This window comes from Pleurodeles waltl, chromosome 3_1, assembly GCF_031143425.1.
Source record: "Pleurodeles waltl isolate 20211129_DDA chromosome 3_1, aPleWal1.hap1.20221129, whole genome shotgun sequence".
Lineage (NCBI taxonomy): Eukaryota > Metazoa > Chordata > Amphibia > Caudata > Salamandridae > Pleurodeles > Pleurodeles waltl.
Genome location: NC_090440.1, coordinates 1,834,777,341 through 1,834,796,084, shown reverse-complemented (window position 1 = coordinate 1,834,796,084; position 18,744 = coordinate 1,834,777,341). Strand labels below are relative to the sequence as shown.

The window sequence follows — 18,744 nt, the reverse complement described above, 5'->3', positions numbered from 1 at the left end:
CATCGACAAACCCTCCAACAGACGTACATCAACGACGCCAGTTGGTTCAACCCCACCCTCAAGGAGTCCAAACAAAACTGCAGACTCTTTGAAAGAAAATGGCGCACTGACAAGACCCCCACCAACCACAAAGCCTTAAAAAAAAGCCATAAACACACATCACCAACTCATCAGGACCACCAAGAGAAATGCCTTCCAGGAACACATCAACAGCAATGCACACAACAGCAAAGAACACTTTGCGATCATCAGCGAACTGAACAACCCCAGAACAAACTCCACCGATATCATCTCCTCACAAGAACTCTGCAATAGCCTCTCTATCGGTCTACTTCAACCACAAGATAGCAGACATCTATGACAGCTTCCCGACCCAGATTCTTCCCACACCCACCACCGGCATATCCATCACTGAATCTCCGCCAAACCTCCACCACCTACTCTGCTGGGCCAACATCTCCGACGAAGAAACACTCAACATCATGAACGCCATCCACTCCCGCTCCCCCTCCAATCCCTGCCCCCACCACATCTTCAACAAAGCAAGCAGCACCATCGCACCCAAACTCCGGCACATAATCAACCGCTCCTTCGAAACCACCACCTTCCCAGAAATCTGGAAATACTCTGAAATCAAGCCCTTACTGAAGAAACCCACCGCAGACCCAGAAGCCCTCAAGAACTTCCAGCCCATCTGTCTGCACCCCTTCCCAGCTAAGGTCATCAAAAAGGCTGTCAACCGACAACTCACGAGAAACATTGAACTCAACAACATCCTGAACCCCTCACAGTCAGGCTTCTGGAGCAACCACAGCACAGAGACCTCCCTCCTCGCCGCCACCTATGACACCTCACAGAGGTGAGACCGCGGCTCTCATCCTCCTCAACCTGTCCGCCGCCTTAGACACCATCTCCTACCGCATGCTACAAACTCGTCTGCATGAAACCGGGATCTGAGACAAAGCACTAGAATGGATCACCTCCTTCCTCAATGGACTCAGCACTCTCCATGAACCGTCAAGTCAGCACAGTCCCCTCCGCCTCCTTCAACACTATGCCGCTGGCTCCGGAAGATCTTCAAATGGATCCCAACGAATCTAAAAGAATAGTCACCCATGCCTTTGTCAGCAGCCGCCTAGACTACGGCAACACTCTCTACGTCAGAACCACCACCAAGGTACAGAAAAGACTGCAACGCATCCAGAACACCTCCGCCCGTCTCATCATGAACACCATCAAACACAGCCACACCTCCGCTGTACTGCGAGACCTGCACTGGCTCCAAATAGACAAGAGAATCACATTCAATCTTCTCAAGCATGCCTACAAAGCCCTCCACAACGCTGGACCAGAATACCTCAACCAAAGACTCCACTTCTACACACCCACCAGACAGCTCCGCTCCGCCGACTTCGCAATCGCCGCTGTCCCACTCGTCCGGAAGGCCACAGCCGGAGGAAGATCCTTCTACCACCAAGCCACCAAGACTTGGAACTCCCTTCCCATCCACCTCAGAAGTTCTCCCATTCTATCACAATTTAGAAAGGACCTCAAAACTTGACTTTTCACCTGACCCCCCTCTGTTCATCGACAGCCTCTCACTTACTGCGCCCCCCCAGCGCATGGAGACCCTAGCAGGTGACTAGTCGCGCTTTACAAGTACTATGATTGATTGATTAAAAATGGTGCAACTTCTCTACCTCTTCTGAGGATGCCTTCTTATTAAATTGCCCTAAATTCACATGGGACCAGATGTTCTAAAAATGTGGTTGCTAAAAGCAATCCTGCAAATATGACTGGTACTGTCTTTTCTGTACAAAGAGATCTCTCTAGAAAGCTCTCACCCACAACAAAATGTGATATGCTTCCTCACACACAGTGGGGGAGCAAGGTTTTTTTATATGTTCTTTAGAGTGGAGTGCACACTCCACATCAATCAGAGATGTAGAAATAGAAATTTAAAACAGAAATATACATGTAAAACTACCTAAAGCTGCCCTAACTTCTTAATTTATTAATGGATGCCCTGATAGGATTAAAAACAAATAGAGCGGATGAAAACTAGGCACATTAGTTACCCTGTCATCCCATAATGGTCAACATGTTTCAGCCGTCCTAAAATTGCCTCACAAGGTCAGCGGCCTTCTTCATGACCTACAGTCCCTAGTCAGTTAACAAGAAATCCCCAACAAAGAGGTGGAACATAGTCCGTCCTGCTGTCCTCTTTGAGACTCATGGGACAGGCTTACTAAGCCCTCAATTTAAAATTCAAAATGTATTAAATATGTAAGACATATACTCTTACATAGGTATACTCCGGAGAACAATGCTCTGTGAAGAGAAAAGACTAATAAAAACCATGTAAAGGCCCAACGTCAAAGACATTTACATGTCTCACTTTGAATACATAAAACAAAAAATTTAACTAGACACACAACTACAGCCAAATACCCGGACATGCAAATACATGCATTTCAGTCATCAGGTATAACATATCCAACCTTAATGCTCATGTTACTCAACGTGACTGAATCCTTACCCCAAGTGAAGAAAAGCATCAACACTCTGTTATAATCACACTCATGCTAAAAGCAGCCATAAATTGTGTGCCAAATTTCTACAACCACAGTCGCAATTTGTGTACCAGCATTTTGCGACCACTAAATTATTTTGCAACTTACCTTGTCCGAATAGGTCAATTCACAAAATAAGAAATATGAGTGGGTCACAATCCAATTTACCTCATGAATAATATTAAGGTAGGTTATAAATTGTGACAAACTCCGATTGGTGGCCATCACAGGGATTGGGGTCTGCTAGGGTCAGCAGTTCTACATGCCAGTTATCACCTTTAAATAACGTTTTTATTAAAAATTCAGCCTAATATCCTTAAAGAAAAAACAGGGCTTTGCTTAAAAACAAAGAAAAGCTTACATTTTTTAAAAATCTGTTTGAAAGATGGCAAACAGTCCCTTGGGCCACTGTCCATTTCCAAAAAAACTAAATAGCATTCACAACTTTTGCAAATGGGTTATTTAACGTTCTCTTGTCCTTATAACCCCAGAAGCTATTCTGACTCTGGCAGGCTCAGCTGTCCTATAATATAAACAAGAGTGCAGATTAATAAATATTTGCACAATCTCAGGGCTGGAACGAGCTAGAAAAAATGATTCCACCACTTTTGTAATATTTATTTAAAATCCAATCTAGTGGGAAAATTTGATTTTTTTATAAATATTTTGGAAATGCAACTTTTAGAAAGTTATGTTTTGCTTGTCTGAGGCTAATTTGAGTTAGCTCTCTAGAAGCTGTCCAGCCAGTGCTGGACCTTATTTAGTTGTAAAAACTGCTTGAGCAGAAGCAATGGTCTGGGTGTGGTAGGGGTTTTTCTTCCCCTTGCAGGAAGAAAAGTTAGGGTGTAACGGAAAGTAAATGTGTACTCCTGTAGAACTAGTTCCTGTACACATAAATGCTTTTGTGAATTACCCCTCCATCAATATTTATGCATCTTGTTCATATCTTTCTCTTATTTTAGTTCTGTATTTTACATCCTCTCTCTGGGCTTATTACCCTTTCTTAGCATTTAAGTAAACTAAAGGATAATGGAAACACAGGAACTTCATTAAGTTATAAAGGGGGTAAGTGTAAGGGGAGACCTGGAGAAGGCAATCCTTTGTTCCCCCAGCCAGGCTAGTGCCAATCCCAGTGGGAGGAGAACTAACCCCAGAACTGATTTTGAGTGGTCACGGAGGAGCAGACTGCTCATTTTATTATTGGCTATGCCCTTGGGTGGGCATACAGGCTCTGCAAGAGTAATGAATAGTTTCTTTATTTTGGATTTTGGATTTTGTGAGTAAGAGGCACTGTGGAATTATTTACAGTAGGCCAAACTATAACTGCTGCAAAATTGGCTTGGTTTCTTCCTGGGAAACGTTTACCCCACTTGTTAGGGAGGAGCCAAGAGTCTCACTCATCCACTACTTAGTGTCAACCATAAATGTGGCACCCTAAGGCATCCTTCTTAGAAAACTCACTGGACCTGTGGAAGAACAGAAAATAACTGCACCTGTTGTTTGAGATTCGTGAGGAGAGCTGAACAGGTGCACTTGCTCCCAGGACAAAGAAGTGGACTTCAAAGGTCAGTTGACTGACCTTCTCCATAGCTGCGGGGACACAAGCTGCAAGAGGCCTTTTCCCTGAAGTTCCCTATTGACTAATAGCAATTGGACTTGGACTGGGCCTAGCTGGTGGCCTCTGCTGAAGTGATTCTTGATGTGCTGTATCTAAGGTGCTGGGGTCCTTGGCTGTCGAGTTAGACTTCTATCACTTCTGAAAAGCTGGGTCTTAGAAATGTTTGAACTTCCAAACATATGTATAACCAGGACCAACCACCCAAGCCAATCTGCCAAGCTGCACCTTTGTTAGGCTGAAGAATCAGGCTTCTCCCACTTGGTACTTCTCCACAGAAGCAAAACCATTTCAGCATTTCAGCAGCAAAAAGTTAATTTGCTTTGTGGAACACATCGTTGGATAGAGCCTACGGTCTTGCCCCACTTGAAAACCCTGAGCTCCGGAAAAAAAAAAACTTAAGTCTGAATGAAAAAATCTTGACTGGGGAAAGGCACCAAAAGTATTCAGCCCACCAGGGAACTCCCTGGGCATGACAGACTTTTCCTGCTCTGCGCTTTTCCCAACAAAACCAAGTGCTTCAGTGGGACCTCATCCAACGGCTATCCTGCTTCAAGAGTACTACCTTGGATACGGATAAAGGTAAACTCTTTGACTAGGATAAACCTGCTTGATATAGTTGACCTGTGCGTCATCGCGGTCGTCCTGAAATCAAGGCTTGATCCCGGTTAGCTGCAGCCATAGACTATCATTGGTGCTTTTCTTTTTTGTTGCTGCTTTTTACCTTAAATCTTCCAAAATCCATGTCTCCGGTTTTCCTGATTACATTTTTGTAGTTTTATCATAATTTAGTTTATTAAATTTTAATCTATTTTTCTAAATTGCAGGAGGATTTTTATGGTGTTTTTGTGTTTGACTTTTTAACTGTTTTGGTACTTCTAAATGCTTAACACATTCTCTTTAAAGTAAACCTATCTACTTGGTGTGATAGCTATTAGGCGTTGAGGTCCATTTTAAATTACTGAAACCTATGACTGAACCTAACAAGTTAGTAACTTTGTTACGGTGGACTACAATCAAAAATCCTTTATACATTTGGCCTATGGTTCTGAATTCTTTCAAAACTTCTGAATGTTTTGGAGACAACCTGGTGTCTGAAGCTTCTCTGGTGACAGAGATTTGATGTTGAGATAGATTAATTGGGAGTATGCAGTTCTTTGCAGAGGTGTCTGGATGTGATGCAAGGGCAAAGGGGTAAGCGAAAGGGGCAATGAAAAGGAAGTTGCGATAGTGAAAAGAATGTTATTGGTGTGCTATCCTGAACATTGATCAAATATGAGTACTGACAGGCATGTTACATTCAAGCGCTACACCTGCATTTTTAGTTACTCCTTGAAAGTGATTTACTGAAAAAGAAAGGAGTTTGAGTTGACACAAAGTTTGCAGTACGTTTGATGCTGAGAAACAACTTTTCCAGATTACTTTCTTTGAGTTTCAGAAAGGTTTTAAGTGCCTTTTATTTATTTGTGTTTTTCATATGTAAGTACACTTGGGTATCTTCACTCTAGGAGTCATGGAGTAGGACATGGTGAACTGTGATTTTCAGAAGAGGCAGCCTTCACCTGCAAAAGTCCTTCTAACACACCATACATTGCATGATGGGAGTTTGAGAGAAAGGATCCCAGTCTGAGTCTGCTGTATAAGAAGTATCCAAACAAGGGTTTAGGGATTTGAGTCTCATGGTATCCGCAAGAATTGATGGAGCATGAACTCATTGTCTACTAGGCTGAAGGCTGCAGAAAGGTCTAGAAGTACTAGCAATCATGTCTCTCTTTCAGTGACTGCTTGAAAGGGTGCGTCCCATATTCCGAGGGCACGCCATTGCATAGTGAAGTCTTGTTGTAGTGGATGAAACAGACCATTATTATTGGAGATAACTAGACCTGGGGAACAAAGTATTTTTTTTGTGGATGCCAGAAGTGCTACTGAGACCTGTGAAACCTCGAGGGCCTTTCTTGAGCTGGGGCATGGTGATGTGTTTGAGGGTAGCAGGCTTTGTTTAAGGCATTGCTCAATGCAGAGTCTATGGACGGGCCAACATGTTTGTTTTCGCTTTAAAAATGTTGGCATGAAGAATGCTACACAGATATTTGACGTCCTGAATTGTGGTGATTGTGGGGATACCTGTGAAGGAGACATTCAGGATCGTTTCTTTCTGTAATGCTGTTTGTAGGTGGTTTCTCTAGGGGGGGTTGCTAGTCTTTTAAAGTTGTTTGTATTTTACTGATTGAAGAATTGATTTGGTTTATAACGAATGTGGGCTGATTTTCCAAGGATGATTTGTGGGAATGGTGAGTTGTGCAGCACGCCTCAGTTGCTCCACATTACCAGCTCAACTGCAACAGTGTTTGACAGCACAATTTGGCGGGTAATCGAGGCGAAGGTTGTTTACTTCACTGAAATTATAACAAATAAATATTTGCAGGAAACATACCTAGTCTTATCAAGGTTGTTTATATGTTGAGGTTGTTATAAATATGTCTCTTCAATGTTAGCTAAATGCTCATTAACTAGCAAATGAGCAAATTAACCTTTGATAACTCTCCTTTTGAAACTTTCCTGACTATGCTGCCAACAAATGATTTGTTTGTATTTTTTCCAGATTGAAGTCACTTGGCAGACTGCAGATTGTGCTTCAGCATCTGGTGAGCACTGTATACACGTCCTACAAGAGAAGATAGTTGCTGGCTTGTGTAAGAGAGTAGCCAAGAAAACCTGAACATTGGCGGTACCCGGTCTCCGCCATTCTCGGGTAAAGAGGAATCAGCGGCATCTAATGTAGCCTAGGCTCCGTGATGGGTAGATTTGCTGAGCGTTAAGAGTTAACCCTGCTTCATGTGATGCAGGTGATGATGGGGATTGAAGGTATTGCATAGTATAGTTCAAATCACATTAATATGTTTCCACCCAAAAAATGTTTGTTTCAAAACCACAAAAGCTTACTTTTGGCACCTACGCCAATGGTGCGGAAACAATGATAACATATAGCCTGCTACTCAATTAAATATTAGGGCTCCTCTTTGAGAGGAAAAGTCTAATTTATGAATCCATTTACCTACGTGTAGTGGAAGATATCTGAAAATGACTGTGGTCTCCTCTAGAGCCTGGCTGGGTCGGACCTCTGCCAAAAAGTAGTGACTGTCCAGACTGCGTTATTTAGAGTTAATTGAAATCATGGCACTCCTAATACGCAGGCTGGGATATCCCCACTGTTTGGTGAATGTGCTACTTCCGCCAAAATACAAATAAGGCCCTTAGTGTTAATGAAGATGCTTTGTGTGCTTAGGCTGGGGAATCAGCTGAACTGAGAAGGGGCCTAGCCAGATTACAGCGAATGCTGGTATGTTAGGCATGAAGAAGCTTAGGACTGAAATTGTTGGTAATAAAGCAAGGCTTGGCCTGTAGTTTTTGTCCGAGTCAAAGAATGAGAATGAAGCTGATTTATCCATATGCTTGAGTTCATACGGCTGCATCTCAGAGGGGAGGCAGAGGGGCCACCACCTGATCATGGGAAGACAGGTGCTTATCGATGGCATGGATAAAACTTCAGTGTATTCACTCACAATGATAAGGAGCTGTGAGCGGTCTGTGCATTTACACTAAGTGCCTGTCGTGTGCACACCGAAAGTTAGCAAGGGGTTATATGTAGTAGCTGACGAGAAGTGGAGAAATTGCAGATCTCTGTAGCATACTAGCTCATTACTGCCCTTGTCATTCTGTTTTGTTGCATTCTACTAGTCAATGGGAGGTTGTCATATTGCTGAAGTCTTCATCCTGGTGAAGTCTTATACTGCAGAGAGGGCAGGTTTTGTCGAGGCGCTGGAAAGAAAATAAGTAACAGTGTTTTCAATAAAAGGGCCAAAAGAAGCCTGGCTGAACTCATGTTGCAACTCTTCCCCTGCATAGTGAATATAACCGGACTATAGAGTGTTTTGTGGTAGGTAAATGTTACCAGGATTTAATTAGGGACCCCACTCTGAATAATCTAAGAGGAAGAATGTCACAAAATGGGGAAGAGCGGATCTTGCCCTGAATGACATTTGCATCCTGACGAGAGTGACAGTACCCTCTCCCAAACCAACACCAGGCATATTGCAGACTCCACTCCTTTCTGAAGTGGATGGACTACTGGAAGCATCGCTCAATTCCATAATTTAGGTAAGAGTTATGTTGGTCCATCCTGCCATTGAGCTGATTGTTCACCCATCTACTGTGTGTAGGACATCTAAAAGCATTTGGCGGCTGAATGAATCACCAGTGCCCTAGACGAAGGTCATAGAACCCATGGATGTATGCAGTCTTAGTTTGGAAACTACAGATGAATATCCGTGCTCTAGTGGAGATTGTAAGAGGTCAACCTACATGTGTTGCTTAACTAGAAGCAGGAATTCGGGTCCCGGCATTCCAGCTTAGATATAAAGCAAAGTCGTCTTATTACTTAACTCTGAAAAATAACAAAGATTTGGGTTTGTACACAGGGTATGTCGATGCACACCGGTGCAGAAGCAGGTGTGGTATTGGAGAAAAAGGGATGCGCTGGAGTGATTACTCTGAACAGACCAAAAGCTTTGAATGCACTCAACCTGTCCATGATACAGCAGATTTATCCACAGTTAAAGGTTAGCAACTCTCTTCTCTCCATTTCGTTTTTTAATGTGTTTATTTGCATTTTCAACATATGACATACAATTCAATTTTATAGGGGTGGGCAATGTTGCATATACAATAGTTTTGCCAATTCACATCACCTAACCTTAAGAAAATGTGAGCAATGAACTTATGAGAATGTCCGCTTGTCTGTGTCGAGTTGTGTTCCTACCTTTTAGAACCTATGCCATGCATTGTGTGATAGCGTACACCCTTAAATCACTTTTCTTTAGGAATCAGTTGAGTGTTGGGAGCAAAAGCAAAGCTTGTATACAGTGAAGGCATGATGAGTTTCTTCCCAGGCTTTGCTTTCAACTTCTTCAGCTGCTCATATAAGCCTTTGAACAATGCACAGGATGTTGTACAAGGAAGTCTTTCTTTGTAGTTAAAATGCTAGCTAATGTGCTTGTATGCCAGTGCTATAGGATATGATCAATGCACAAATATATGGAGCTGCTCTCGTGTTGGCTTTGAGGCTGATGCAGAGCATGTTTTACTTAAAATAATACTGGCAACAGTGGCCTGGTGATGGATGATGATGTGCTTTTATTACCCTAACTGGTAAAGAGTTACTCCATTTAACATTATAATATATCTTTGCATTTCACTTTAACCCAATACGTTTGAAATGACTATGATAATGTCTTAGTAACTGTAAGTATCTCACATGGGTTATTTTTGTTTTTCTAGTTATGTCAGTCAATATTGGTTTTTGTTTTTTTCTTAAAATTCAGGGCATGCACTGAGCTGAGTATAGTTTGTAATTTATTGTCCTCCCATCCTGGATATCAGACCTGTGCAAAATGTAGTCCTCAAGGATTTGTATTATTGGAAGAAAGTGGGTTAATAATTTGGGTGGATAGGAGTCCACCACAAAGAATAAAGTCACAAACGTCAGGGTAAAACAATTTCAGTAATTTAAACCTGGGCTCCCTTGCTTTGTTTCTATGGCACAAAGCAGACAGGCTTAATTTAGGGAAATGTGTAAAGTATTTAGGAGCACTAAACAGTTAAAATGCCAAAACACAATGCACTAAAAATATCACAAATAATTTCTAAAACAGTAAAAAATGTAGAAATCAATCTTACATCAAAACAACAAAATACAATAAGGGGAATTAGCCATATACATTTTGAAGGAATTGAGGCAAAAATCGCGAAGGAAAAGTAAAGCGCTGATTAGAAGTTACTGTTTACGGTTGACCAGGGCTTAGGCCCTGGAGCAGTGTCGGGGTGACTGAGATGCAGTGCAGGTCATCTTGGTCAAACATTTTCCTTTCTGACTTATTGTTTGAAATGGAAGTCAAAAACCACCAGCAGGGCTAGGCTGCAAGCTTTATCTGGTACAGTCCCCTTTAGATGACGTTTTGCTGAAGCAATTGGCTTTGGCAGCAAAAACTCAGAGCAGAAAAAATCATATTTCACATCTGCTGAAGTCTCTTGTTGGGTGGATACTTTTCGCACCTTCGCTCTGTCAATCTATGCTTTTTAATGATTAAGGCCTGATTTATAATTTTGCCGACAGTCCATCCTCTGCCAAAGTGACAGAATAAATTACTCTGGTGCCATGATAGAGGTGCCACATGCCAAATTATTAAATATCTCTTGGCCCAGCGAACATTTCAAGCATTAACAAGAACTGACATCATGGTGGTTCCTGCCAATGCATTTTAACGGACTGCTCTGCAAACATGATGGAGTCGTCCATAACAATAACTTTTATTTTTTAATTTTGAAAAATAAAATTCTCGAGCGTGATTATCTTTTTAAAAAAAACCAAACCAAAACAAAAAAAAACAATGCCCCATTTATCATGGGAGTTTCCTCCCAAAGTGAGTGCCCTGGTGATAACAGGCCAAAAATGGCTGTAGGTCTGCCCATCTAAATGAGGTGGACGGACATCCATCCAAACATCTGATGGTCCTTATTCTATCAGGCCATCGAAGGAGTTTAACCACAATGGACACAGAGTAGTCTCCGCTGTAATCAAAGTACAGGGAGTGCAGAATTATTAGGCAAATGAGTATTTTGACCACATCATCCTCTTTATGCATGTTGTCTTACTCCAAGCTGTATAGGCTCGAAAGCCTACTACCAATTAAGCATATTAGGTGATGTGCATCTCTGTAATGAGAAGGGGTGTGGTCTAATGACATCAACACCCTATATCAGGTGTGCATAATTATTAGGCAACTTCCTTTCCTTTGGCAAAATGGGTCAAAAGAAGGACTTGACAGGCTCAGAAAAGTCAAAAATAGTGAGATATCTTGCAGAGGGATGCAGCACTCTTAAAATTGCAAAGCTTCTGAAGCGTGATCATCGAACAATCAAGCGATTCATTCAAAATAGTCAACAGGGTCGCAAGAAGCGTGTGGAAAAACCAAGGCGCAAAATAACTGCCCATGAACTGAGAAAAGTCAAGCGTGCAGCTGCCACGATGCCACTTGCCACCAGTTTGGCCATATTTCAGAGCTGCAACATCACTGGAGTGCCCAAAAGCACAAGGTGTGCAATACTCAGAGACATGGCCAAGGTAAGAAAGGCTGAAAGACGACCACCACTGAACAAGACACACAAGCTGAAACGTCAAGACTGGGCCAAGAAATATCTCAAGACTGATTTTTCTAAGGTTTTATGGACTGATGAAATGAGAGTGAGTCTTGATGGGCCAGATGGATGGGCCCGTGGCTGGATTGGTAAAGGGCAGAGAGCTCCAGTCCGACTCAGACGCCAGCAAGGTGGAGGTGGAGTACTGGTTTGGGCTGGTATCATCAAAGATGAGCTTGTGGGGCCTTTTCGGGTTGAGGATGGAGTCAAGCTCAACTCCCAGTCCTACTGCCAGTTCCTGGAAGACACCTTCTTCAAGCAGTGGTACAGGAAGAAGTCTGCATCCTTCAAGAAAAACATGATTCTCATGCAGGACAATGCTCCATCACACGCTTCCAAGTACTCCACAGCGTGACTGGCAAGAAAGGGTATAAAAGAAGGAAATCTAATGACATGGCCTCCTTGTTCACCTGATCTGAACCCCATTGAGAACCTGTGGTCCATCATCAAATGTGAGATTTACAAGGAGGGAAAACAGTACACCTCTCTGAACAGTGTCTGGGAGGCTGTGGTTGCTGCTGCACGCAATGTTGATGGTGAACAGATCAAAACACTGACAGAATCCATGGATGGCAGGCTTTTGAGTGTCCTTGCAAAGAAAGGTGGCTATATTGGTCACTGATTTGTTTTTGTTTTGTTTTTGAATGTCAGAAATGTATATTTGTGAATGTTGAGATGTTATATTGGTTTCACTGGTAATAATAAATAATTGAAATGGGTATATATTTTTTTTTGGTTAAGTTGCCTAATAATTATGCACAGTAATAGTCACCTGCACACACAGATATCCCCCTAACATAGCTAAAACTAAAAACAAACTAAAAACTACTTCCAAAAATATTCAGCTTTGATATTAATGAGTTTTTTGGGTTCATTGAGAACATGGTTGTTGTTCAATAATAAAATTAATCCTCAAAAATACAACTTGCCTAATAATTCTGCACTCCCTGTATAGTCCACCCGAATTTAAAACAAGCAGGTGGACCATAGTCTTGGCGGGGAGGGGAACTCTTCCACCATTGCAACAGTGTTTCCTCTGTGCCAAAATATTAATCAGGCACTCATTCTCTTTTTTGGAGCTCAAAGTCCTGCAGCAGGGCAAGCCTGGAGCTCTAGAGACGAAGTCCTCTTAAAATCAAACACCTTTCAGGTCTCCAAAATTCTACTCACCCACTCACTATGGTGAGTCAAATTTTATCAGGGTTATTAGACCTGGCATCCTTGGCGTGGTCTCCCCTGTCTTTTTTGCCTCTGCTTCCCATGTTTTGTCTATGTGCTGGACTCTGTTTTTGCTGTTTTTGTGCTGAAGTGCAAGTGCTCCTGTGTAAATTATGTGTGTAATTGGCTTATCCCTGATTGGCATATATGATTTACTAGTAAGTCCTTAGTAAAGTGCACTAGAGGTTCCCAGGGCCTGTAAATCAAAAACTACTAGTGTGCCTGCAGCACTGGTTGTGCCACCCACATGAGTAGCCTGCAAACATGGCTCAGACCTTCCTCTGCAGTGTCTGTGTGTGCAGTCTCGCACTACCAATTCGACTTGGCAAGTGCACTCACTTGCCAGGCCTAAACCTTCCCTTTTTCTACATGTAAGGCACCCCTAAGGTAGGCCCTAGGTATCCCCATGGGCAGGATGCAGTGAATGTTAAAGGTGGGACATGTACTGGTACGTTTTACATGTCCTAACAGTGAAATACTGCTAAACTCAGCTTTCACTTTTGCAAGGCTTATCTCCCTCATAGGTTAACATGGGGGCTGCCCCTAAATTATATTTAAGCGCATATTCCCTTTAGGGGCAGATAGAAATCTGGAGTTTGGTGTCTCTGAACTCACAATGTAAAAATACATCTTTTGGTAAAGTTGTTTTTTAATTTGTGAGTTTGAAAATGCCACTTTTAGAAAGTGGGGATTTTCTTGCTTAAACCATTCTGTGACTGTGACTGTTTGTGGATTCCCTGTCTGGGTCAGACTGACTGTTGGGCTGGTGTGAATTCCCTCTAGACAGTGAGACAAAGGGAACTGGGGAGTAGCTTACGTATCCTGATGGGCTGTCTGAGCTGTAAACTTCGTAAAACTGTAAAACTTCGTACTTGTATAGCGCACTACTCACCCGTTAGGGTCTCAAGGCGCTGTACACATACCGCTGTGGAACCCCTCCTTGCTTTTCCCTGTGAGGTGCCCACTCCTGGGCAACCTCCAAGGTGAAGCCAGGCATCCCAGCGCTGTTGGGGCCGTTGTGGAGATCACGCAAGCTATTGCCCAGAGTTACAGAGTGGGACCCATGAATTAGATTAGGCACTGATGCGAGAATTATCAGGTCTGAGGAAATTGAGCCCAAGACCCGCCGAGGCGGGAATTGAACCCTGGTCCCGGGCCAGATTTCTGCATCAGGGTCTGCCGCTCTAACCATTGAGCCACACTTCTCCACTAGCTAGCTAGGACTAGCTAGAGTGAAGGGAGGAGTGGGCACTTAAACCTGAAACGGGCTGTGGCTGCCCCTTACACAATGCAGTCTCCAACCCCCTTGTGCCTGGGCAAGGCAGGGCCTTGTGAACAACAGAGACTTTCCTTTGAAGTAGGCCTACTTCAAAGTCCTAGAGGGGTATAAGAAGAGCACCCAAATGCCCTGGAAATCAGATCACTTCTGGATTTTAGAGGAACCTCTGCCAAGGAGAAGAGCTGAAGAGCTGAGGAGAAGTGCTGCCCCTGCCTGTGACTGTGCTTTGTTGGGCTATCCTGCAGTTGCTGCTTCTGCCTGTGAAAAGGGGGCAAAGACTGGACTTTGCTGTGCATTCCTGCAAGACGAAGAATCTCCAAGGGCTTGAGCTGAGCTTGCCTCCTATTGTTGAAGTCTCAGGGCCATCAAAGACTTCCCCTGCCAGCACCTGGACTCTCTGCTGAGACTCCTGCCGTGCCATGTGGTGCCCTTTCTGGATCCTGGGCCCTCGAAAGGTGAAGCTGGCAGACAAAGACCAAAAATCCACACACAGACCGCTGTGCGGGGAAATGTTCGACATACCTTCCATGAAGCAGCTGATAAACGACACGCCGCTGGCTTCGCGGCTGAAATCAATGCTCCACCTGCATCACGGCTGGAAGATCGACGCAGCGCGGCTGGAGAAATGACACGCAACACTCACTAACGAAGGCTGATAACGACGCAAACCCTACGTAGTGCGGTTTTGTGATATCGTGCGACTAGATTTTCAACGCAAAATTGCTGGGCGCAGAAAAACAACACAAAGCCTGCCTGGTCCCGAGGTGCCTGTCCGGATCGACACATCGCACTGTTGCGGGAGAGAAGAAATTACGCATGCTGACTGGCGGAGAAATGGCACACTTTATCGCTTGCCAGTGAAAAATCGACGCATCACTTGGCTTTTCTGACGCACGCTTGCCCGTGTGGCCTTATGATTGATGCTAACCAGGTACTTTGTGCGCTTACAACATTCTCACTGTTTTCTAAAGGATCAGGGGCCAGATGTACGAAATTCCGGGTTTGCGACTCGCAAATTGCGAGCCTAAGCGACTCGCAAACCCAGATGCAGGATGGTGTCCCTGACACCATCTGCGAGTCGCAAGGGGGTCACAAAGGCCCACCTCATTAATATTAATGAGGTGGGTCGCAATTTGCGACCCCATTGCGAGTCGTAGCACTCACAGGGCTGCTGGCCTGCTGGAGACAGCAGACCACCATGCCTGTGACTGCTTTTAAATAAAGCAGTTTTTTTTTGTATTGCAGCCCGTTTTCCTTAAATGCAAATGAAAAAATGAGACGTTTTTGTTTCATTTTTTCAGGGCCATTCACAAAGGGGAAGGGGTCCGAATGGGTTACCACCAGTGTGACACTGGTGGTAACTGCGAATTGCTTTGCGACCGCGTTCGCGGTCACAAAGGAATTCTGCATCGCAATACGAATCGCAAATAGGAAGGGGAATACCCCTTCCTATTTGCAACTCGCATTCCCATTTTGCGAGTCGGTAACCAGGTTACCGACTCGCAAAATGGGAATGGGCATCGCGCTGTGCTTTTTGCATGTGGCAAACAGCGAAATTCGCTGTTTGCGCCATGCAAAAAGTTTCCTACATCTGGCCCTAAGACTCTTATTCTTTTAAAAATTCATATCGTGACTTGTGTATGTTGGATTTTTGTCATTTTGGTCTTGTTTTGTTTAGATAAATATTACCTATTTTTCTAAACCTGTGTTGTGTCATTTTGTAGTGTTTTCACTGAGTTTCTGTGTGTGTTGGTACAAATACTTTATAAATAAAGCTTCTGAAGTTAAGCCTACCTGCTCGTGCCAAGCTACCAAGGGGGTGAGCAGGAGTTAACTGAGGGTGATTCTCCTTTACTCTGACTAGAGTGAGGGTCCTTGCTTGGACAGAGGGTAACCTGACGCCATCCAAAGACCCCATTTCTAACAAGGGTGAACTATGTTTAGGAGCTAGTGGCCAGTTGTGGTGAGAAAGCTTGAGCTGGCAAAGACAAGTGTTCTGTTTATTCAGAATGTGAATTAGCAATCAAGATGCCTTTAAATCGTGTTTTTAAATTGTCACATTTGCTGTGCATTCAAAGAGAGAGGTTAAGTGCCAGTTTATGCCTTCTTACAAATTGCTGCTTATTTTATCCTGAAGGCTGGTGTTAATATTTCATCTTTTGACTGCAAAATTAGAGGATTTTCTAAAGTGAAGGGGCTGGCAATGGTTCTGAAGTGAAGGGCTGCAGGATGTCAGTTTTGTTTGAAATACTCATTTAAATAGCTTGTTAATGAACAGGCTGGATATTTGAATATAGGCAGCAATTAGGAAAGCACATTTTTTGCAGTTCAGAAGTGTGATGGAAACAAAGATTTTAACAGGATGAAAACAAATCAGAACACTTTACTAAATGGTGTGCAAATGATAAATATTTGCGGAAAGCCTTTTCCCAAACCGTATAGTTTGTACACTATATAGTGCATGTCAGTGGGTACTTTTGTGACTATTTCAGTGGAAAATGTTTTGACTGTAAATGACAGTGAGCTACCACACCATGCTTTAGCAATATATTTATTAAAAGTGCACATTTTTAAACATGAACTGTGAAACATTCCTGCCTCTCCTTTATGACAATGCTGTCAGTGATCTAAAATGAGTCAGAGTTCAGCTGTACCCTACCCTATATGTGGTCTAGATTAGTATTATACATAGAGCAAAAGTTTAGTCTAGAAAATCTTTTTTTTATAGCAGACATGCTGAAATCACATAGTTGAAGTTGCTCTCATATGTGATAAAGACAAAGGTAGCTCAGTGAAATACATTTTCCCAGCAGCACACTATTTGAGACCGGTTTATGGGTCAAGAGCATTACAGTTAGGTCTAGTAGATTATTCAGTTCACTAGACCTGCAGGTCTGGTAACATTTTTATGGCTTTTCAAGGCCTGACCTTTGCAGTGAGGTCAGGCTGAAGCACCTGAGTTTTGGAAGTTCTAACCACAAATTCCTTACCTTGGAAACATCTCCTGTCGCCAGATGAATCTGGAAACTCAGGAAGCATTGCTCCTGCACACTGGTAGGTGGCGTTTAGCAGCACAATGCTGCTTTTGTTCCACCCTAGAAGTGACAAACTCAGCAGCATATAAGCACCACCCATGTGTGCTGACATCAGATACTTTTTTCCACGCCTTTGGATGTGGATCCAGAGCTCTGTTCTTTTGTTCATCTTTTGCAGATATTTTTTTCCTTGATGAATCTACCAGTGTGCAAGGGAACATGTTACCTCCTAAAATAGGATTGAAACCTTGTTGGGTCAATTATGTATAGATGTCTGTGACAGATCCCTGTGAGGTGCACCTCTGGTGTTTGAGTTCCGTGCTCAACTTCAAGACCTTCTAAGACTGCACATAAATTAACCCAAAGGCTATTTGAGAATGCCAGGTGAAGCTCTACGTGGCAAAACACTGCAAAACTCCACACAGGTTCCCCTCGAAGTCGAGAGTATTGACTTGCTTCTTCTCCCGAAGATTTTCCTGCAACAGAACTTCAGTGTATTCAAAGTTTTTGGGTAACTTTAAGAAAAAGCATAAGAAGTCCAAGCAGGACTTGACCCCTTGCAGCCACTCTTAATCAATAGAGAAGTTGTGAGAATGCCACCATGCCTCTCAGTTTCACTCCTGTTCCACAGAGGAGCTGATTCCAAACCTTATACCTATGCATCTCGACTTTCCAGGTCCATCTACATCATTGCAGAAGATTGAAACCTTCAGGGTGGCTATGCTGCTTACCTTCAGCACGCTTCCTGCTCTGTCTAGAGTGCATTCAGACCCCAAGGATCTGCTGGGGCTACCAGCCAGGTGCTGTCTGTGCCCCTCAAACCTGCTTTAGGTTTTGCACTGGTGTCAGTGGTGACTTAATCTGTGCCAGACCATTTACATACAAAAGTATACAAAACTTGATGACTGGAATCCTTGAATTAATCTCAACCACTGGTAATTAATGTGGGCCGCAGCTCAATCCATCCTTATTTTGTACATCATGCCACCTCAGTTTGGACCCAGATATATGCAGATCCGTCATGACCTTGCTTCAGTGGGAACTGTCCAGTCCAAACATCCAAGCCAGGTCCTGCCTGAACCAGAACACAAGGGTATTTCTTTGCTCCAGTGACACAGTGTGTACGGGACCTATGTCTGGTTATACCTGTCCCACTTAGGGCAATGAACAAAAGTATACAAAATTGATGACTGGAATGCTTGAATTAATCTTAGCCACTGGTAATTAATCAGGCTGCATCCCAGTCCATTGATATTTTGTACACCTTTCCACTTAAGTTTAGACCCTGCTTTATGCAATTCAGTTTTAACCCTTCTCCAGTGGGAACAGTCCAGCCTGAGCTGGAGCAGGGTCCAGGCTGAATGATTTGCATGTGGCTGGGTCCAAACTGAGGTGGCGTGGTGGGCAAGAAACAATGGATTGGGATGGGGCCCGAGCGATCGCGTTGGCTGAGATTAATTCAAGCATTCCATCAGCACTTTTTTTGTTGATGCCCTGAGTGTGAGGAGTTTGCCCAGACGTGGGTCCTGTGTTGCCTGTCCCACTGAAATCAAGGTACACCTAGCTGATGAGCCCATAATAAGGGCGGACCCAGCCCTGGGTTGCTTGTGTACCTGTTCTAAGAGGGCCTGGCAGTACAGGCTTGACTGTTCCCGTTGGAGCATGGTCAAGGTTAATTTGCCTATGGCTGCGTCCAAACTGATGTGTCATGCGGTGAAAAAATGATGGATTAAGATGCGGCCGGAGCAATTGCCAGTGGCTGAGATTAAT

At 43.5% G+C, this 18,744-nt stretch overlaps 1 protein-coding gene across 1 annotated transcript in view; it reads left to right on the top strand.

The window, feature by feature from the left end:
* Window positions 1-18,744, top strand: part of HIBCH (3-hydroxyisobutyryl-CoA hydrolase) — a 671,455-nt gene that overhangs the window by 50,006 nt on the left and 602,705 nt on the right. Inside the window, exons 2-3 of the mRNA XM_069225902.1 lie at window positions 6,791-6,833; window positions 8,667-8,807. Coding sequence (XP_069082003.1) covers window positions 6,791-6,833; window positions 8,667-8,807 — 184 coding nt within the window. The remainder of the gene's footprint in view (window positions 1-6,790; window positions 6,834-8,666; window positions 8,808-18,744) is intronic.